The 22467-nt window shown below is 28.5% G+C and overlaps 2 protein-coding genes across 7 annotated transcripts; both read left to right on the forward strand.

Moving 5' to 3' along the window:
* Window positions 1–9332: 9332 nt before the first annotated feature.
* Window positions 9333–16984, forward strand: LOC111282926 (putative alpha,alpha-trehalose-phosphate synthase [UDP-forming] 9). Of its 6 annotated transcripts, none has more exons than XM_022871236.2 (5): window positions 9333–9465; window positions 10080–10151; window positions 13389–15484; window positions 15747–16020; window positions 16122–16984. In XM_022871236.2, the coding sequence occupies exons 3-5, from the start codon at window positions 13497–13499 to the stop codon at window positions 16443–16445; spliced, it is 2586 nt and encodes an 861-aa protein (XP_022726971.2). In that variant the 5' UTR covers window positions 9333–9465; window positions 10080–10151; window positions 13389–13496; the 3' UTR covers window positions 16446–16984. The 6 variants fall into 6 exon arrangements, with proteins under 6 accessions (XP_022726971.2, XP_022726963.2, XP_022726989.2 ...); XM_022871228.2 differs by having other exon boundaries at window positions 9427–9867; XM_022871254.2 differs by lacking the exon at window positions 9333–9465 and adding an exon at window positions 9493–9867 and having other exon boundaries at window positions 16217–16984.
* Window positions 16985–21018: 4034 nt separating this feature from the next.
* LOC111282953 (uncharacterized) lies at window positions 21019–22188 on the forward strand. The gene has a single exon (XM_022871276.2). The coding sequence runs from the start codon at window positions 21334–21336 to the stop codon at window positions 21826–21828; it is 495 nt and encodes a 164-aa protein (XP_022727011.2). The 5' UTR covers window positions 21019–21333; the 3' UTR covers window positions 21829–22188.
* The last annotated feature ends 279 nt before the right edge of the window (window positions 22189–22467 follow it).

A 22467-nucleotide genomic window follows, 5' to 3' on the forward strand; every position in this document is an offset into this window, starting at 1 on the left:
GAGCTTTGGTTGACTTTGTAATAAACTGATGCTGCAAGATGAGAAGTTAGGTTAGATTGAAAGTAAAAGTGAACTTTATATAAGGAGAAACTCTATCTGGCCTCATTGATTTTTAGTTTTTTTACATATCTTTTGATACAAGGTAGAAAGCTTTTGAATATTCAAGGCATTGAACACTTTGAGATTTCTTTGCTTTTGGTTAAGCATTACTGAATGTATGCACCTACAAGTAAGCTGAGATATAATTAATAAAATCCTCCAAGAGTCTTAAATTTGGTGACACCAATTTTCAAAATCTTCAAAAATAAATATTTCCTTTTCATTTGGTGTTTATTGTTCCGTTACAAATAGAGGTGTAATCAATCGAGTTCGAGTTGATACAATATTAAGTTTAAGTTCAAGTTTAATTTCAAATTCAAGGTTCAAAATTCAATTCGAATTTAATTGAGTTTTTTTTTTTTAATTTGAGTTTAACTCTAGATAAAAATCGAGTTACTCGAATTTGTTCAATTAAATTTAATTAACATGTAAAAATAAATTTGATTTTTATATTTGATAAAAGTTAGATTATTTGTAATTGAGTTCGACTTTGAGTTTGAGATATTTTATTTAAAATAAATAAAATATATTAAAATATAAAAGTTTGATTAAATTTACGAGTTATTAGAATAGGATATAAGAATATTTTAATTCGATTTGATTGATAAGTCGAGCTATTTGATCTCAAGCTTGATTTGATAATAATCAAATTAAATTCAAGTTTTATTCGAATTAAATTTGAGTTAAATTCGAATAATTTATAAATATTAATATATCATTTATATTCTTAACCATGAAATGCAGGATTTATATTTATATTCTTAACCATGAAATGCAGGATTTATATCCACTACCTGCCTTTCGTCGCCAAATCTACTATTGTTAAAAAATAATGAATCTTTTTTATGTTCAATTAATGTTAAGGAATTTTTTTTTTTTATGTTCAATTAATGTTAAGGAATTTTTTTTTTTTTATGTGTAAAAGATGTAAACTATTTGAATTTTATCTTGGAAAGTGTATATCTCAACTGCATTTGATGATTTAGATTTGAATTTCTTTTAAATGAAATATAATCCTTAATTAAGAATGCATATTCTCAAATTTTTTTAATCATTTGGGATCATAATATATTTAATAATTTTTTATTATATTTTAAATTATTCAAACAGTTATTATTTTCTATTTCTTATTATTATTATTATTATTATTATTATTATTTTCATTTATCTAAGAAATTAAAATTTTTTCTTAATTTTAATAATGCAATTTTATAAATTAATATATCCCCTGTCCTTATAATTATTTAAATATAATCCATTTTGTAAAAATAATCTTGGGATCCTTCAGATATTATTCTGTCAAATTTATATAAAATTGATTATGGGAGAATTTCAAACAATTAAGTAGTATGTTATATACTTCATTGTTAATTGATTCATTCATCTAACAAACTACACTACTTTTAAAATTTAACTAAAAACATAAATAAAACAATAATAGTAATAATAAGTTGAAAAATTAGACCTCAAAATTAAAAAAAAAAAAAAAAGAATCTTTTGAAATGCTTTGATTTAGTGAATTAGCTAAAAAAATCATTTGAACATTTTAGACAAATCATCATCAATAGCAATTTTCTAAAACTTCCATCATGGTAGGCTTTTAAAATAACTATTTTTATCATTTACTTTTTTAATTCAACAAATTGAATAATTTTATAAATTTAAATTGGCAACACAATAATAAAAATGAATGAACTGAAAAAGATTTTAAAAAAATTTAAAATTATATATGAAGAGAAATTCTTATATTCTCTACCCTTGTTGCTCTATTCTCTTCTCCTTTAACCTCCTTACTTCCCTCTACCTCATTGACTTGAATGTTAAAACATGCTACAAAATTTTAATTACAACTTTTTTTTTTTTTTTTCTTTAACAGATATGATAAACTCACCGAATCGTCCTCCAGCAAGTTTTACTCTCATCGAATTTAAAAATACTTTAGCAATATGCAAATTTTGCTGCCGATGTGGGATACAAACAACCCACTATCAAGATGGTCCACAAACCCTCTAAAATTTTGCATTTAATTGTTTTTCCTTTTTTTCCTCGATTGATAATTTGATATAGTTGGAAAATTAGATTTATATACCACTTCTTGGTTTCAATTCTTCTTCTCTCCTATATTTCTTTCATTTCATTTTTTCTCCCTTTTATCAAATATAATGTTTATTTTATAAACAATTAGAGATAACCTCAAATTTTGCCCCATTTTTTCTCAAACCTAGAGGAGTAAATACTCCCCATCAAAGAAAGACGAATTGATGACTATGAGTCTTGAAACATTCAGCACACGTGACAGCCCATTTCACATAACTCAATGTCGGCCTAAGTCAAAACCAATCACCCATGACAATCGTCAATCAAACATCATTGCATCCATCTTCCACGTTAGAAACCTACCAAAGAAAGAGACTTCAGTCTTCACCAACTCAAAATAAGAAAGAGATTTCAGTCTTCACCAACTCAAAATCAAATTATTTTCTTTTGGACATAATAATTTAAAAGACAATATAATAAAAAATAAAATATAAAAATATAAAATTCTATAATTTAAAATTATTTAAAAATTTTTATATTTAAGTTAATAAAAATAAAAATTATATTTGCCGACAAACACATCCATTTTAAATAAAACAAATACAGAGACATTTTAACCTATCATTTAAAATTAGATAACAAAAAAAACATAAATTCTAATGGATAAGAGCTGAACATTGGACAGCCCATTACATAAGTGGGACCCACCAAGGTCACTTTTCTCTTTTCACGGATAAGAACCGGTTGTTCTTGCCTCGCCCCTTTGCAATTCCTTACGACACCCTGCCGTGAGACACGTTACCGGATAATGCGGGCCCCGCCACCTATTTTATGTGCAAAGAAATCTGTTTTTTTTTTTTTTTAGTGCGTTAAAGTCTAAACAGATAGAAGTAATGACATGTAATAATAGAAGCAAGCTTTCCAACTATTGAAAAGTAAGGTATATATTCCTTACTTTCACTCTAAGCCGATGCATGTATTTTTCAAATAACTCATTGATAGAAATGATAAAAAGAAAGAAAATTTTTATTTAATAATATGTTCAGGTTGAGATTGAATCACATTAGATTTTGATTGTTATGAGTATAAATCATTTTAAATTTAAGTTTTTTTTTTTTTTTAAGTTTAAACTAAGTTGGGGTTTTGGTTAAAATTAAATTGGTAATTACATTTTTAATTCAAATTTTGATGATTTGAAAATTTTAATTAAGCTTGAGTTAGTGCCTAGAGTTTCGATCATTCGATTTTAAATTATTTTAAGTTATATTTTTTGTTTTTTTATAAAATTAGATATGATCAAATTTAACTTTTTTTCAATAATTTTTTCAGTTTAAATTCATTTTACCTCATCTAACAATGCAAAATTTGATAGCTACAACAGAGAAATATTTTTGTATATATTCGTTATTTTAAATTATTCATAATTCTTTATATATTCCATACTAATTTAATTTTTTTTTTGTGTATTATTTTTTATGCATCTATATCCAATTAGGGGGATTTTGGGTTTAGGTGTGAAACGTGAACTGAAAGAAGCAACTAAAGAAAAAAAAGGTTGATGATGTGGACTGACAAAAGGCCAGAAAAGATGGGACCCTTGAGTTTTGCATGCCTTTTAAGGTAGGAATAGGGATCGATTTTTTTATTATTAATTTATATATCACAAAACCTAAGTGTGAAAAGGGTTGCCGTACGAGATGGGCGGTTAGATTGGAAGGGAAAGAAGATAGGAATTGTAAATGGAGATTCGACGAGGAAAATGGAAGAAGTTGGGTAGGACGAGACTGCATTTAAAGATCCTGGTCCCCCTCCCCCCCCCCCCCCATTTTATCTGCATTGGACTCCGTCACTAATGGAGCAACCCTCCTTTTCTTTTCAATTTACATCTCTGCCATTTTTTCCATTTTAAATATAAGTTAAAATAATTAAAGTATTATATAGTAGAAAACAACCATAAATTACATTTTTTTTAAAAGAATAGTAGTAGTATTTCTTTGTTTTTCCTTATATTCATACTTTCTAATTTCTCTTTTTTAAAAAAGCAATACTTGATATTATACATTTATTAAATATACCGTTTGATATTATTTTTAAAATAGTTAATTATATATTTTTTGTATTTAAATTTTGAGAAAATGTATAATTTAGTACTTAAAGAAATAAAATATAATTTGTATTATAAACTTTTAAATAATATATAATTTATATGCTAAACTTTTAAATTATGTACTACATTAACCAAAACTCTAATTCTACTAACTATAGAAACTTATATATGTGACATTTAGCAAATATTATCAAATTATATTTTCATCATATATAATTTTAATATCTTTACTTCAACATAATTTAAATATATATTTATCTGAATTGTAAAAATTATCTAGAATTGATCAATTTTTTTTTCTCGCATGTCATCCATGTGAAATTTTTACAAAATATTTAAAATTTTTATTTAACAAAGTATATAATCAAATTATAATAGTTAGATACCATATAAACGAGTTAAGTTAATAATATTAAATTTTGAATTAACATAATATATTATTTAAAAGTTTATGATGTAAATTATATATTTTACTTCTTTAAATGTCAATTTATACATTTTCTTAAAGTTTGTATGCCAAAAGTGCAATTAATTCCTTTTAAAGGCATTATTGTTATCTACTTATCGAAATGATCTTATTATTATAGTAACTTATCATTTGTGATTTTTAATCATTTTATTTGATTAACTCTTATTAAATCTTAGGATTTAAAAATCATTATATGTTTGATATTACTAAAAATTAAATATTATTTTATTTGAAGGTACTAAAATAATCATATTATAATAATTATACAAATTAATAATTTTAATATTTTTTTAAAGATAATAACTTATAAAATACTACTAAGATTTTATTTGCTTCATAATATGGTATAACTAAATTATTGAAAGTAACAAATATATTTATTGATATATAAATAAACTTTTATAATTAAATTACATAAAAAAAATTTGAATTAAAATATAAAATTAAATTTATTAAAATTAATAAAATAAAAAATCAACTATATTTATGGTATTAAAAATTAAAAAACACATAATTTGTTTTTAAGCTAATAAAATGAATATTATTATGAAAAAAGAAAAACTTATAGTATAAAATATTATAATTTTAATAAAAAAATTTTATTTATATATCAAATAAATAATATTAAAAAATTAATTTTATATATCGCTTAATCTCAATTATTAAAATTTCCCATATTTATGGGAGAAAATTGTATCACCTCTATAATAGTAATTTTGACAAGAGGGGAGGAAAGTAAAAGAAATTGTGGAAAGGTAACGAAATTTGAGTAAATGCGGTTAGTGGTCTTATCCAAAAGAAAAAAAAAACAGTAATGTGATGGATGCCAGTTTTCTAGCAGATACGAATTGGCGAAATGGCGTGGTCGAGCAGCCGCGTGCCCTACCGGTTCACGCGCCCAACCCTATGCTCTGCCTCCAGCCTTTATGATCGCATTAATTAATTAAAAAAAATTTTCTCCCTTTATTCTCTCGTTTTCGTTTGACGTTATTAGATTATTAGATCAGTTTCTATACTCTCCTAACATTTCGAATTTTACTTTTTATAGTAATTTGAAAGAATTTATTTTTTATATTTTTAAATATAAATTTAAAAATATAATAAAATTACAAAACTATCTATAAATTACTGGCGTCATAATTTTTTTTCGTGTAAATCATAATCATGGTTTTCTCTAATTACATAAATACCATATTCACAACTTTTTTTCTCTCTTTTTCTTTACTTCTTTCCTTTTTTTTTTTCTTTACGTCAACAATTTAATGATAATTTTTTTAACTTTATTAAATTTTGGATTAATATTTTATGTCTCAAAAATATAATTAAATTTATTTAAATTGTTGTACTGAAATTAAAATTTGATTTTTACATAAATACATAAATCAATCTCATAATTTGACTTTTGATGTTTGATTTTCATTTTCCTACACAATCACATTTGGTTAATTAAAGAAAATCATTACATTCACATTCACACCTCATCATTTTAATAATGTATCCTACGTTTTCAAAATATATATAAAAAAAATATTTTAATAAGCATTTAAAAACTTGCGTTACTTACCGTTATAATTGTATATACGACCATCATTTTGAATTTTAATCTTTCCTTTCCGTTCATTTGTGCATTTAATTGATGGAATATTTTTATTCCATATCCATAACTTTTCATTATTTTTTTTATTTTCAAATAAAAAAATAAATAAATTGTTCCAACTATCAAATTAACAAATAAATAGAGTAATTAAATGAATAGTTGGTACAATCTATTTAAATATTAGTCTATACATTAATGAATTGTGCCAATTTAATACTATTTTTTAACATATTATGCTAAAAGGTAAGGATGTAGCACAACATCACACATGATCCTTCATGGTTGGCATAACATTGTCTTTTTTGTGGAGATGGTCAAATACAATCCATTAATAATTTTTCACATTTTAATTATTTTAAAAAATTCATTTTATTATTATTAAAAATAACTTATGAAAAAAAAATAAAAGTAAAATAAAATAATAAGGACACATAATTTACGTAGTTCAACAATATATATAAATCTATGGAAAAAAATTAATAAAATCTATTAAATAAATATATAGAAATTACAATTTTAATATTTTAAAAAATACACACCAATACATATAAAAATTTATAGAACATAAAATTATTATTTTATTTTTCATTCTCATCATATGATGGTTCATTTTATAAAATATATTTTGTCTTGTACATTTATTATATATATATATATATATCTTTCATTTTATAGTAATTTACTTTGTTAATTGAATTTATATTTAATTTGATGTCTTAATTTATTTTATCATTTTATTTTTGTCAATCACTAGTTAAATATAATTTATCAATTAATAATTTAAATACTTAATAAGTAAATTTATTTAATATATTTTATTTTATAAATTATCAACAAAATATCAAAAGTAAGTATAATTTTATTATAATATAAAAAAATAATATGAATACAGTTAATGGCTAAAAACTCATTTATAACAATTATGGATCAATATGACACAATTAGGTTTGTGTGTTATGTCGTGTTAGTTCATATGCTATGTGATAGCACTGGTGTTTAATGGGTCATGTCGTGCTGATTCATGAGTCTAAAACTTTTTAGTCTAAGATAGTAAATATACATATATCGTAATTGATTCAATCTGATTACATAATAGTAAATCATGTTAAATACTGTTTATACCATGTTGAATTATTTCGTATCATGAATTATCCAACCCATTTGATGCCGTTAAAAATAAATATTTAAAATTACTTTTTCAATGAAAACAACAAAAGATATCATCATAAAACTCAAATCCAAATCATTTAAACTTAATTATTTTTATTTAAGATTAAATGATTATTGAATTTTTATTTAATAAATGTTCTTCCCACTTAAGGATTTCTATATTAATGACCAATATTGCAAACTTGTGATTGCCTTTTCTCCCTTTTTATACTCTACCTAATATACCATCCATTTTCATTTGAATATATGCAAGAAAAGTGTTTAAAATTGAAAACATCCATGCACTTTCATTCTTTAACTCAAAAACTTACAATAACAATAAAGTCGAAAAGCAATATTAATCTAAGATTATCAATCAAGTTATGAAAAGGTGAGAGGCAAAATATGAAACTTAATTCAATAAGTTTATATAATTATTTTTAAAAAATAATAATTAGTAAATCTCAAATCTTAATACTTATAAATTTTTTTTTTAAATTTTCAAATCATGATTTTGTAAAAAAAAAAGATAATGATGGATAAGCATCAAAAGATATGATTATGAAGAATAAAAAAGATAAGTACTTAAAACCATTTTTAATATATAAGATAAGATTAAATTTAAAGCTTAGTTTTAGTAATTTATACAATCATTCATAATAGATAATATTTAACAGGTTTAATATTTGAATTATGACATTTATGATCCCATCTCGTATTTTCAAATGATGACTTCTTGTGTATATATATAAATATAAAAGATAAGATAAAGTTTAGCAAACTTGTGGGCTTGTGAGTTGAGAAAAAAATAAAACAAGTTGGAGTTGGTACAAGAAATTACAAAAACGTGTTGATTGAGCACTCCTATTTATATAAACATTAGGAAATCCATAACGGGGTACATACGGATTTGGGAAAATCACTACATACAAAGCTAGCTAATTATTTTATTATATTGTGACGGTTGATTTTTGAAAAACTTAATTTTAAGATGACTAATGCGGGACAAGTCTATGGTTATCCGCATGTAACATTAAAAAAAAACAATCTGCAAGTTCAATTGACAAGGAAACATGGTTTTTTTTTATAACAAAATAGATAATTTAAGAATAAAAAAAAAAGGTTGTATCGATTGATTGTTGGAGTAATTGGTACGATATTAAAATTAATAATTAAAAATTGTAGATTAAAAAAAAATTTGTGCGTATAAATTTTTTTATTACTTATAAAATGAGACAGTGAGAGGTTTCTTTTCTGGGTAAAGAATGAGTAGGTCTTGGGTAACCCAAAACATATCCATATCTAAGATTGAGATTAAACACTATTTCTACATGGCCTTTTGACACCAACACAAAGAATGTTATGAAGTACCCATTCTACCCTTGCTTGGCTTATGTCATTTTCATTTGTACTTTCTTTTTTTTTTTATGAAAAAAAATGCTATAATATCTATGAAAAGTTGATATGATTTGGGGCATTTGAGTTGAAAAACAAAGAAATACAGGCATTTATCTTAACATTGAATTGAATATTCAAATCCATTTTCAATTTTATTTTAAATGGAATCAAATTTTGCATTTAACACGTAGATTTGGATTACTTTTATTTTGGTAACAATGGGTTGACCATGTATATCAATATATTTATGATATCGATGGGGCTACACAATTAACAAGTAGAATCAAATTTTTATATAATTCAAAAAATTGAATGAAAAATAATTTATTCAATTAAAGAAATTATCAATGAAAGATTAATTAGATGATATTAGAATCGACTTGAAAGTTAATCTTTCCATTTAAACCTCAGTTTTAACCTAAGACAAAAAAAAAAAAAAAAACCTTGTTATAATGACCAAAAGCCTAAAACAAACTAAACCCAAAAAATTTATGGATTTTTTTTTTTTTTTAAAAAGTGAGAAGACAAGATAAAAGGAAATTGGCACCAATGCAAAAAGCCTAGAAGAAAAGGGGCATTTGAAGGAAGACAAACTCGCAGGACAATAACGTAAAGACCAACGAGACTTGTAATCTAACTGTTTATGCTTTGGGGTGGGGGAATGGGGCGGTCTTTCTCTCTCTCTCTCTCAAAATCTTGTTTCTTTTTTGACTATTGTATTCTACGTTTCAATCTTATTTGCAGCTTCCATTGTTGAATGAACTAACACCAAACACCAATCCAAACGGAACCCTTAAAATAAATTTTCAATCCTTTTTTCTTCTTGGGTTTTTAGTCGGTTTCGAACCCTTACAAAACTCTCTCACAAATCTCACCAGTTTTGAACCTAACACACCATTTCTTTCGAGTTTCTTATTTGTCTTTTTTTTTTTTTTTCTATCTCATAATAACTCCAACTTCTGCTTCCTACATTCTTTTTCTTTCATGTTTTATCGACTTTTTTTTCCTCGTGTAAGTTTTATCTTTATCCGCATTGATTCTCTGTTGAAGGGTTCTTTTCTTTTTCTGTTTTTTTTATGCCTTCATGTCCATGTTTGGTTGCTCGGAAAGTTTTAAGGGAAGCAATGGGAAAATGGGGTTGTGAGATTTTTAGTTTTCTTGGGCTTTCTAGTAACCATGTTTTTTCGTGTTTTTCCTGATAAAAAGGATGATCTTTCTTGCAGGGAAATTACTGTACAATGTCATTGAAGAGTTAGATAAAACTACTGTTGCGCAAGCTGGATCCTTCTGTAAAGGTAACATTTGGGATCACTCTGTCTATGTAGTCTCCCTTTTTCTATACATCCATATGTATTTGAATATAATGTGTTTATATGTATTTTTTATCTGCATGTATAAACATCACATTGGAATTTTGCGATCTAGAGGCTTAGAAGTAAATTTTGAGCTTCACTGTTTATTTGTGTGCCCTTTTGTTTCTATTCTACTCAAGCCATTATCTGCACTGTTGCAAAATGTTTCCAACTGGTTTAGGGAGCTTGGCTGGATGATAGGCAATTTTCACTCCTTTTGCTTCTCCTTGTTTTGGATTTTTTTCAAAAAGTTATTAACTACAGAATAAGTTCAAGTTATTTATAAACAATTCCATGGCTATCATCAGTGGTGGATCCAGGATTTTTTTAGGGGTATCCACTTATTACAGTGGGTGTCTGCTAGTGGACGTGGCTGGTTGTGGGCTGTGGCTGGGTATTGAGTAGCGGCAATGAGTGGATTGGTTAGGGAATTAAGAAACATATGTTCAGAGGAATATTTTGGGGTGTCCAGGGGAATTTTCCTTTAAATTTTCTTGTTTTTCAATCCCTATCTTTACTTTTGCATCTGCCTCTGGCTATCATCTTTGGTTGTGAAGCTAATGAAGCAGTTGATAATTTTCTTGTTTTTCAATCCCTATCTTTACTTTTGCATCTGCCTCTGGCTATCATCTTTGGTTGTGAAGTTAATGAAGCAGTTGATAAGGATTAAAAAAAAATCTCCTTATTGGAGATTCATTTTGCCTTTTTAATTCAGACTCATTTTTACCTCAATTCAGAAAATCAATAAACAAAAGTTTACCATGAAGTGAAATATTATGGAAACCAAGAATAGTTTTTGTTGCAGTTAATTTATTGAAGAACCAGGTTAGAATGATACAAAGTACTGCTGGAGAATTTCAGAAAATGAATAAAAATCTAACAATAAATCAGGAGAACAATGTTTCTACTATCATTTTCCCATCTTTTGATTTTCAAGTTAGTGAGTCATTAGTTATTAAAGATAAGGTGACCCCATGAGTAGTTATATGCCCTAATTTTCTACTGTGTTTGCCTTTCTGATTTGTAGAGTAAGAATTTTGGTAATTATTGACGATAAGGTGAGCCCCTTGAATATCATATTGCCTTTTCTTTTTAATTATCTTCTTTTGTCAATAATCGGATGACAGATAAGCTGATAAACTATGAGTCAATGCTTGCTCAAAATATGGCACTGCTGTGAAAATTGTATGAGAAGAATTTTTTTTTTTCATATAGACATTTTCTGTATTCTTTCATTTTTCATTTTTATGGTGTTATTTGAAAAGATTTATTTTTCAGTACAGACGATATCATTAATAATATAGATAAGGATGAAGTAAATAGTATGGTAAATTTTGGCAAATCTAGTTCATTTATCGATATATTCGTCCTGTCCATACTCGCAAAACAGCTAAGTGACTTATTAATCCTGCTGGAACCAAACAAGATAAACGGACACGTTTTTAGTACACTACTGAAAGGAAATTAATTCGATTCCCTTTTGGGTTAAAAGAATTTTTTTTCATTAAATTGCCTGCATATTGTATATCTGGATAATTAATTTGAAGAAATCAAGTAGAATGCAACTTGCATATAAAAGGCTATGTAGGGCATACATAAATTGGCAGATTTTGTTGAGAGCTCGTCGGCGAACAAAATTAGGTATGCCGATGTTTTTATGAATGTGCATTTCCCTCTTATATTTGATCTTTTCCTTTTCCTTTTTATATTTTGCTTTTTATCTTTCCTTTCTTTTTCTTCTTTTGCCAGTAGATCTTAATGCGAACACATATTTTTTCCTCTTATATGAAGTTGGATGTCCCATGCTAATGGTTCAAAATAAATTTGGATGTCTAAGTTGGAACTGATAGCTGAATTGAAGGGGTCTTTCATTCTTTTTGAGTGATGCTTAGCCATGAGATATTTTGAAATCGGTTCATATTATTCACCTGTGTTTAGTTTTCTTCTTTGATAAGATGTAAACCACTGTTTTCTCAGGTCTGTTTTATTTTGTGGCTACTTCATTGACATTAGAAAATGGATATTCTGATTATTTGGTGGAATAATGGAGTGATTTCATTTGGATGACTTTAATCTGTCAGGCTTTCATTCTCTGACTACCCATTTTACTTGTACATACTCTTTCTTTCTTTGGCTGTTGTTTGACATATGTTAAATGTGTTTATTTGATTTTACTTTTTAGTAGAATTTTGATCTTTACATTTAACTTGAAATTAGAGAGAATGTCCTGTTTCAAGGTCTGCAGGAAAACTGCCTGTTACATATATACTTTTGAGATTAAAGAATGGATTTTGATCTTTATAATTTACTTGAAATTAGAGATAATGCTATGTGTTCTACATATGGAAACTGCTTACTGTACTTAGATGCTGAGATAAAATTTAAAGGATATAATGGGTTAGAAACGTTTAAGTTTAATTATCCAAAAAAAAAACTGCATTGCCCATTTGTTGAGAATCTACAGTATTTCTCCCATATTGCCTTCTCTTTCAACCTTGTTTGAGCTTTGGTCCTTTGGTACTTTTAGCTGTTAGGCTTGCAAAATGCTCTGGTGATATGAGTTTGTGTTGGCTCTTGCTATAGCTCCTTCAAAATCATGTTGTTTTAGGGATCCTGCAGTTGAAATTATTGCGCCTCTCTTTCATGCATGCCAGTGTTTTAAACCTGCCTGTAAGCCTGCCCACCAGAATCTGTTTTTTAAATTTTATCTGGTGGGTCAAAATTTACCATGCCTGGGTTGAGGTAAGGGGTCATCTGGCCCAGAAGCCCTTGCTGGAAGCCCTTCTTGTTCCTGGACCAATCAGTTGAACTGATCAGTCTGGCTTTGAGAACACTTATTGCTTCTACTCATTGCCTTGCGGATTTGCAGCAGCAAGAACCACATAAGTTTGTAGTACACAACGAATTGTATATAACATCTGTTAATCTTGTATTTAACAAACTCTTATCCGTGATTTTGACTGAAACATGATGGAGTGCAAATGCTTAATAAGTCTTACAAATATATCTTGTCAACCACATTATCCTGAAGATGAAGATTTGAATGAGTTGCTGCGACAAAAATGGATCATTTCTGATTATTAACGTCATTGATATTTTTGGACTTTCTTGTTTTTATATCTCAAAGTCTAGTCCTATACTGGACAAAGTGATACAGTATTCTTATCCACTTTCTTACAGGTATTTGGTTCCCTATAGTTCAACTTCCTTTTCAAAATCTCTTCTGCAGAAAGGGTGTTAGTCCAGCATCAGTCATCAACAGTGAGAGATAAGAGTGTTCAGGGAATCATGGTATCAAGATCCTACATAAGCTTGTTGGACTTGGCTTCTGGGGACATGTTTAATTTCCCTCAAACAATAAGAAAAATTCCTCAGGTTATGACTGTTCCCGGAAATATTTCTAAGGTGGACAGTAACACACTCAATGATGGAGATTTTGATGCTCTTTCCTCTGAATGCTGTGAAAAAAAAATTATCGTGGCAAATTTTCTTCCTTTACATGCTCAAAAGGATTTGAAATCTGATCGATGGTCCTTCAGTTTTGATGAAGATTCTCTTCTGTTACAAATGAAGGATGGCTTTTCCGCTGATACTGATGTTGTTTATGTGGGTTCCTTGAAGGTTGATATAGATTCAAGTGAACAAGATGAAGTTTCTCGGAGACTGTTGGAGGAATTTAATTGTGTGCCCACATTTCTTCCTCCTGAACTTCAGAAAAAGTTCTACGAAGGGTTTTGTAAGCAATATTTATGGCCTCTTTTTCATTACATGCTACCCATGTGCCCAGACTATGGTAATCGCTTTGACAGGTTGCTTTGGCAAGCTTATCTTTCCGCTAATAAGATATTTGCAGATAAGATCATGGAGGTGATAAATCCTGAAGATGATTATGTATGGGTTCATGACTATCACCTTATGGTTCTCCCAACATTTTTGAGAAAACGTTTTCATCGAGTTAAGCTTGGCTTTTTCCTTCACAGCCCATTCCCTTCCTCAGAAATATACCGGACTCTGCCAGTCAGGGATGAAATTTTAAAAGCGCTGCTTAATGCAGACTTGATTGGCTTCCATACATTTGACTATGCTCGACACTTTCTCTCATGCTGCAGCAGAATGCTTGGCCTTGACTATGAATCCAAGAGAGGACACATCGGACTTGATTATTTTGGTCGCACGGTCTACATAAAAATATTGCCTGTGGGGATTCATATGGGCCGACTCCAATCTGCACTAGATCACCCATCGTCTTCTACCAAGGTCAAAGAAATTGTTGAGCGGTTCAATGGGAGGAAGCTAATTGTTGGTGTTGATGACATGGATATATTTAAAGGCATTAGTCTAAAATTATTAGCTATGGAACAGCTTTTACATCAGAATCCAGAGTTGCGAGGCAAAGTAGTCCTGGTTCAAATTGTAAATCCTGCTAGAAGCACTGGGAGAGGTGTTCAGGAAGCAAAAAGGGAAACATATGAGATTACTAAAAGGATAAATGATACTTTTGGTTTTCCAGGATATGAGCCAGTGGTCCTGATTGATCGTCGTGTCCCTTTCTATGAGAAGACGGCCTATTATGCTTTGGCAGAATGTTGCATTGTAAATGCAGTGAGGGATGGAATGAACCTAGTTCCATACAAGTACATTGTCTGTAGGCAGGGGACTTCCAAAATGGATGAAGCTCTGGAGATTGCCTCTGCATCTCCTCGCATGAGCATGCTTGTTGTCTCAGAGTTTATAGGTTGTTCACCATCCCTAAGTGGGGCAATCAGGGTTAATCCTTGGGACGTTGATGCTGTAGCTGATGCAGTAAACATGGCCATTACAATGCCCGACTTGGAGAAGCAATTGCGGCATGAGAAGCACTACCGCTATGTTAGTTCTCATGATGTGGCGTATTGGGCCTGTAGCTTTATGCAAGATTTAGAGAGGGCTTGCAAAGAGCATTACAGCAAACTTTGCTGGGGTATTGGTTTTGGGCTGAGTTTCAGGATATTGTCTCTTTCTCCTAGTTTTAGAAAGCTTTCCATAGACCATATTGTCTCTGCTTATGAAAGGACATGCAGAAGGGCAATATTTTTGGATTATGATGGGACAATTGTACCCCATGCTTCCATTATTAAAAGCCCCAGTCCTGAAGTTATCTCAGTCCTGAACAATCTATGCAGTGACCCCAAGAACACTGTCTTTATAGTTAGTGGTAGGGGGCAAAACTCCCTAAGTGACTGGTTTGCTCAATGTGAGAATCTAGGCATAGCAGCTGAGCATGGCTACTTCATAAGGTACATTTCAGTTGTACGTTTGAAATCTAGTTTGGCACTTCTGGCTCTGTTGCAAATGGACTATTGCCTGCTTGAAAAGGATGGACTATAATTTTTATGGTTTTTTTTTTTTTTTATACACGATCAAAGTAAAGCTCTATAAAAAGTGACAGTGTCTCCTCTATGAGAGATTCTGTTGTATAACCATAATGCAACTGTTTGCATTAAGTCTTTATGATGCAGGTTTATTTTTTCTTAATGTTTGTTTTTTTTTCCCTTGTAGGTGGAGTCGGTTGTCTGATTGGGAAACCATTCCACATGCTGCAGATTTTGATTGGAAAAAAATTGCTGAACCAGTGATGAAATTATATATGGAGGCGACTGATGGTTCCTATATAGAGCCCAAGGAGTGTGCCTTGGTATGGCACCATCAAGATGCTGACCCTGATTTTGGATCTTGTCAAGCAAAGGAACTGTTGGATCATCTGGAAAATGTCCTTGCCAATGAGCCTGTTGTTGTTAAAAGGGGCCATCAAATTGTTGAAGTGAAGCCACAGGTATAAATGCATTTTGATTCCCTTTTATTCACTCTAATTTTCTTTTATGCCTCTGCTTTACTTGTTTTCCAGCAGCCTAAAATTGTCTTTTGATGTGACAGGGAGTTACTAAAGGCTTTGTTGCAGAGAAAATTCTTTCCAACATGATAAGTAATGAGAAACCACCTGATTTTGTCTTGTGCATTGGTGATGATAGGTCTGACGAAGACATGTTTGAAAGCATATCGAATACAGCTTACAGATCATCTCTCCCTGTTTCTCCTGAAATTTTTGCTTGCACTGTCGGTCAAAAACCAAGCAAAGCTAAGTATTATCTCGATGATACTGTTGAAATATTAACATTGCTTCAAGGCTTGGCTGCTGCTTCAAGCTCAAAGTCAAGGAGCAACACAGAGACTCAAGTTTCTTTCGAAAGTTCTGTTTGAAACTTGAAGTTTATTTCACTATGCTTTGAATTAGACTGGGTGGCAGATTTGCATGGAATTGACTTCGTTTTGGATTAAGATGGTTGAAATATTTTTTGCTATGACATGGACGGATTTGCTTAAAGTTGGTCGTTGGTATAAGATTCATTCATTGTGGCACATGGCCTGACACAGACTTAATACAGAAATGGAAATACAGATAATAATATGGTCATGATGAACTTGTAGATGGCTCTGGGGATTACAATCACTTCGGATAGGTGGCTGCTGGCTGATGGTTGATACTTCTCAGGTTAGATATTGTCATAGGTAGTCTCACTGACATGAGGCATCATTTATTTTGTGTACAAATACAGGTTTTAGTCAATACATGAAATGCATTCTGAAAATGAAATATATTGGATTGGTCCATTCTGCAATTGCTGTTTCTCCCCCTTTTTACAATATAAGAATATGTTGTAACCAAAGTTGAGATATCATGCACATTGTACTTGCAAATTATCACATCATTTTGTCCACATCCTTTATGTTCCTTACAATTTTCACTGTACAATTTTCAATTTTTTTTCTTAATTTTACTAGATCTATTTTTGTTGTTTTTTAGTTCTTAATTTTACTAAAAGATGGATGTTTTTAAGTAATACCCAGTTTATTGATTAGGAAGTTATTTTTCGTTGATCAACTAGTTTTTTACTTGACAAACACTTAAAAATACAAAATTATTTTTTGAAATTTATTTTTCACAAAACAAACAGAATCTTAATTTCACCACCAACGATACTTTTAATTTAATTGAAATCAATTTTACTGTCTAAATCTTAAGTATTTTGTTCTAATTATAGTTTATAAGCTATATCAGTTGTGGATGATGATATTTTTTTCAGAGATGTTCACATATTGCAGTGGATGTTTGATGGATCTTGGTTGACTATATAGGCAAGCTGCGTGGTGGGTACGGGCGTTGAGTAAAGTGATTAAAGAGTTAAAAAAGATATGTTTAAAGAAAAATTATAAAAATATCCAAAAAAAATTTTAATCAAAATTTCTTTTCCAATTTTCTTGTTTTTCAGGACATCCTAATTAACCATTTGCATCGGCAGTTGGCTTATAGTTTATACAAAGTGACAGAAGTCAGTAATTTAGGATGCATACGGATCCCCCCACCTTTTCGGTGAGGTGGAATCTGGCCTTTTTTGGACGAACTACATCGGAGTGTGTTTGTGTAGCAATTCAAGATGTGGTTATCTTCGATTATTTTTCAGTCTGTGACTGAAACAGTTGATTCCTTAGTGTAAAAATGAAAAATTTTACGTAATTGTTGTGTTTAATTTTATAATTTTAATTATAATTACAATCTTATAATATCCAATCTCACTCAATGACATCATTGTCATTCTTTTCAATCTCATCAAACATAATTTCACTGTCCAAATGAACCCTCTTCAGTCTCTTCTGCTTTGTTCCTCATGTACATCTTTGAACCCCTCTATCAATCTCGTTTGTTTCCCAAGAAAAAAAAAATAGACACAGAAGTAAAGAAAAGAAAGCAATTTGAAAAATTGAAGATTAATTAGTGGATAAAATAAAGAAAACCCATTTTCTGACTGCAGGCGTATTCAGCAGGAAAGTCTGAAGATCGGAGCTTTAAACCTTCTTCACCATCGACGCTACATAAACAAATTGGGCAAGTCTTTCATCTTTTCTTTGGAGTCTCCCTTTACTTTAGATCATCAACTCCTTTTATATCAGTGATTCAGTGAATGATAATTATTTAGCTTATGTTATGAATAACAACTGTTTTTTAGATAAATGAATGGTAACCGTTTAGTACTGAAAAAAAAAAAAAAAAACATTTGGATTTGGATTTGACTGCTCGCAATCACTAAACATCAGCGTATTTGTCAAAGTTTTAAATAAATATTTTTTAAATATTTATTTATAAAAATATTATTTGATATATATACATAATTTTAGTAATTTATTAATTTTATAATATAATATTATTATAAAATTTATTATATAAAATTTAATTTAATGTAATTTTTTTACTATATTTTATCTGTATCTAAGCACAAATCGATCATTAATTTTAATTTTATTAATTTTTGTGTTAAATCTTATTGTTCTAAGTAATTTCTCCATTAATACTATTTTTAATTTTATCAGTTATCTAAATATATTTGATTTTTGTGGTACGATGGATTCATTGATTGAATATAGATGCCAATACAATGGCTCATGTTATTTTAGATTTAAAGAAATTTGGTTTATTTTGGGTTTGTCATTTTTATTTAGGTCATTTTGAATTGAAATTAGTTTAGACTTGAAATTCAGATTATTCAATTTTGAATCATTGAATTTAAGTCATTTCAAATTTAAATTATGAGTATTAAAGTTAAATAAATTTAATTTTCGATTATATTTGAGTTAATCTTTTGGATAATTTAAATTTAAAATATTTTATATTTGAGTTAATTCACATTGGATACATTTTATATAGTTGATTTTCTTAATCGAATAAAGTTGAGTTGAATTTTGTTTTGGATTGGAGTAAATTTTTTTAATTCAAATTAGTTTTGCCCAATCTAATTGTATACTCATTATATGTACTAAGATCATGTTTGATATATAAAATAATTGATAGAATAGAATAACAATTATTTTATATTATATTTGATTTGTAATTAAAGAAAGAGATAAGATTATAAAGAAAATTAATTATACTAGGACGATTCAGTTTTCTCTAAATGAAAAAAATTATTTTTAATCATAAAATTAAATTTATATATTCAATTATACTCTTAAAAATTATATTAATAATTTAAATTATATAAACTGTGAAGAAGAATAATTTTGATAAATAAATAAATTATTATATCGTAATCTTTATATATATTAAACACAAAATAAAATGATATTATTTAATTAAATTTCATTCATAATATTATCTTATCTTATTATAATTTTATATATCAAACACACTGTAACATCTTACGATATTTTTCACAAGTATTTGCATGTAATTTTAAGTTAATGCTAGTAGAATTTTAGCTACATTTATGCTATATTGGATGTGTTGGATGGTTTGACCAGTCGTCCAAACTTATCATAAATAACAAATCATTTTTGTCTCAAAATTTTAATTTTAATTTTTATCTTATCAATAAATGCATTATTAAAATAAATCTTATTTGATATATTGAACAAATTAGATATTAAAAAATTATTAAAATTTAATTTTATAAATTTTATGATATAATTATTTAATATAAATATATCAATTTTATCCATACCTATGGGAAATATGACTTTTACTCAAATAAGGATGGTGATGAACATTATATTATAAGTATGTGGATGAATATACTTTTAAATTTTTATTAAATATGAGGATAAGGATAAGGACTAGTAATATAATACCTCCATAACCTATATATATTTAGTAAAAATATTTTTTTATTAAATAATATAAATTATTATTTTATATTAGTTAAAATTAATAAAAAATATTGAAAAAATATATTAATTTATATTTATAAAAAATTACTTAAGTATACAAAATAAAAATAAAAAAAGTTAAAAAAATAAAATTTGATTTTTATTTTTTAAAGCTATGGGTACGAGGATTATTCATACCCATTAAGTATTCATGGGGATAGAGATGTTGATAAATTTAAAATACTTATTTAGTATAGGCACTAAGATATGTATAATATAAAAATTTATGGATGAGGATGAGGATGAAGATGAAGAATGCTCTATCATTCTCATATCCTAACTATTGATATCCTTAATTTAATATGTTATTAAAAAATAAATATATTATAGATATTTATTAATTTTTTAATAAAAAATAGATACAATATGGTAATATCTTTTTGACTAAAATACTTAAAAAATCCTTAAATTTTATCACTTTATTTAGGTAAATTTTTATATTTTTATTGTATCAAAATGACTCATTTTTTAATTTGTATCCACGTATGTTCTTATTTTAAAGAAAAAATGATTTATGTTATGTACTTATTTAAGTATAAGTTAAATGATATATATTTATTTGTATATAAATCAATGTTTAAAGTCTTATGGATGCAAAATAAAAAATAAAAAATTATTTGGACGTAATAAAAGTGTAATGGTTTATCTAAATAAAATGATAAAAAATTTAAAATTATTTTTATTGTTTTATTTTTTTCTAACTAAAATAAGAAAATATATTAACTCTTTTTAACCAAAAATCTATGTGTTATATCTTTCTTGAACTAAAATGCCTAAATTCATCAAATGAAAATAGAGATCCTCTATTTTTTTTTTCTTTTATATATTAACCAATGAAAACATAAGAACGTACACCTAATTGCAATAACTATTTCAATCGGAAGATTTTTTTGTTAGCAAATGTGATATTTATTTATACTTTTAATTTCAGTGATAATTTTAAAATATAAAAAAATTATACCAAAAAAAAATATGACGTAATTGGGAATTAGATAGCTGGCTGCATCAGAAAACCAAAAAGAGAAAATAGTCCCCACTGTCATGTTGGCTTGATCTGGAAGCATTGCTGGCGTATCTCCTTAGATGGGACCCTACCCAACTCCCCCTCCTTAATCATCCTTGGATTCCTCTTAATCAATCATCATTTGTTTAATCGTAAACATCAGACTGAGAAACCCAACAAATTTCCCACCGAATTCTGTCCCACCACCTTCTGCTTATTACTCGCGAAGCACTGAATCAGAACCACAACGGCTCAAATTGGAGGACGAATTTACAGTAACACCCTTTCAGGCAATTCAGTCAAGCCTCTCTTTGATTGTTTCCACTATTTATAGGACTCTTCCTCTTTCTTGCTTAAAAAGAGAGAATTAGGGTTTCGATATCTGTGATGGATGCTCATAGAGATGTGGAGCCAGCAATATTCGAAGAAACGATGTCGAATTCTCTTATACGGAACACTCGTTGCTGCTTCTGTTTCCCTTGTTTAAGCTCCTGTCGTACGCCTACCTTCGGAATAGCCTTCTGGGAACGGATACGTACGGTCCAGGTACAGTCCGATAGCAGCTTCTGGGCCCGAAGTGTTAGAGCCTTCGTGAAGGTCCGAGAATGGTCCGAGATCGTCGCTGGTCCTCGTTGGAAGACTTTTATCAGAAGATTAAACCGAAATAGAAGCGGAAGTGGTGGTGCCGCTGGCGCTGGTGGTAGGCATAGGCAATTCCATTACGATCCTTTGAGTTATGCTTTAAATTTCGATGAAGGCCCGGGGCAGAGTGGTAATTTCGAAGATGATAATTCTGACGGCGGTTTTCGATCTTTCTCGACCCGGTACGCTTCGGTTTCCGGTTCGGAAAAAACGGCCTTGTCTTCCACGTCGACAACGTAGTCATTGGAGGTTCAGAAGGATGTGGCGGTTTTCGCGTGAAACTGTAAAGGGTAGCGCCGCGATAAAGGTTTAAACCGAAACGTGCGACCATTAGCTGGACTTGCTGACGTTATCATGCGTGGCTTGTTCGTTGCTTTTGTATTATTTTTGTATAACGGCGTTTCTTTTGTTGGGTCCAGAAGTAATTATGTGCACTTTGTAGGGTTTTTTTTTTTTTTTTTTTTTTAATTTAATTATGATTGTGAGAGTGAATGAAGAAGAAGATGAAGCGTGTGGGATTAAGGTAAGAAAAATATTAGATTTTGTATTCTTTTTGGGCTTTTCTGTGGGAATAAAAGAATATACTATCTAATGGATTAATTAATGGTGTGTATATATTGAGTCATTTAATGTAATATATAATTTTTTTTTATAAGAAAAAATTTCGGGATAGATAGATTGTTTAATTTTTTAAATTAAAATAAGATGTGTTGTATCTGATAGCTTAAGATAAATAATTATAAGTCGTGCATTTAAAATAATTTCAATAAATGATCACCGATAGGATTCGAATCCAAAATTTTTTCGTCGAGAAAGATGAATATAACTGATTGAATTAATCATTTGTTAATATTTATTTATTTTTTATATATTTGATGG

The sequence above is a fragment of the Durio zibethinus genome, chromosome 17 (genome assembly GCF_047325235.1).
Source record: "Durio zibethinus cultivar Kanyao isolate XHJ-2024 chromosome 17, ASM4732523v1, whole genome shotgun sequence".
Classification (NCBI taxonomy): Eukaryota; Viridiplantae; Streptophyta; class Magnoliopsida; order Malvales; family Malvaceae; genus Durio; species Durio zibethinus.

Coding starts and splice junctions, on each gene's coding strand:
- LOC111282926 (XM_022871236.2), top strand. CDS start 13,497: ATGGTATCAAGATCCTACATAAGCTTGTTGGACTTGGCTTCTGGGGAC. Junction 15,485..15,746: donor GAGCATGGCTACTTCATAAG/GTACATTTCAGT, acceptor TTTCCCTTGTAG/GTGGAGTCGGTTGTCTGATT. Junction 16,021..16,121: donor TTGTTGAAGTGAAGCCACAG/GTATAAATGCAT, acceptor TTGATGTGACAG/GGAGTTACTAAAGGCTTTGT.
- LOC111282953 (XM_022871276.2), top strand. CDS start 21,334: ATGGATGCTCATAGAGATGTGGAGCCAGCAATATTCGAAGAAACGATG.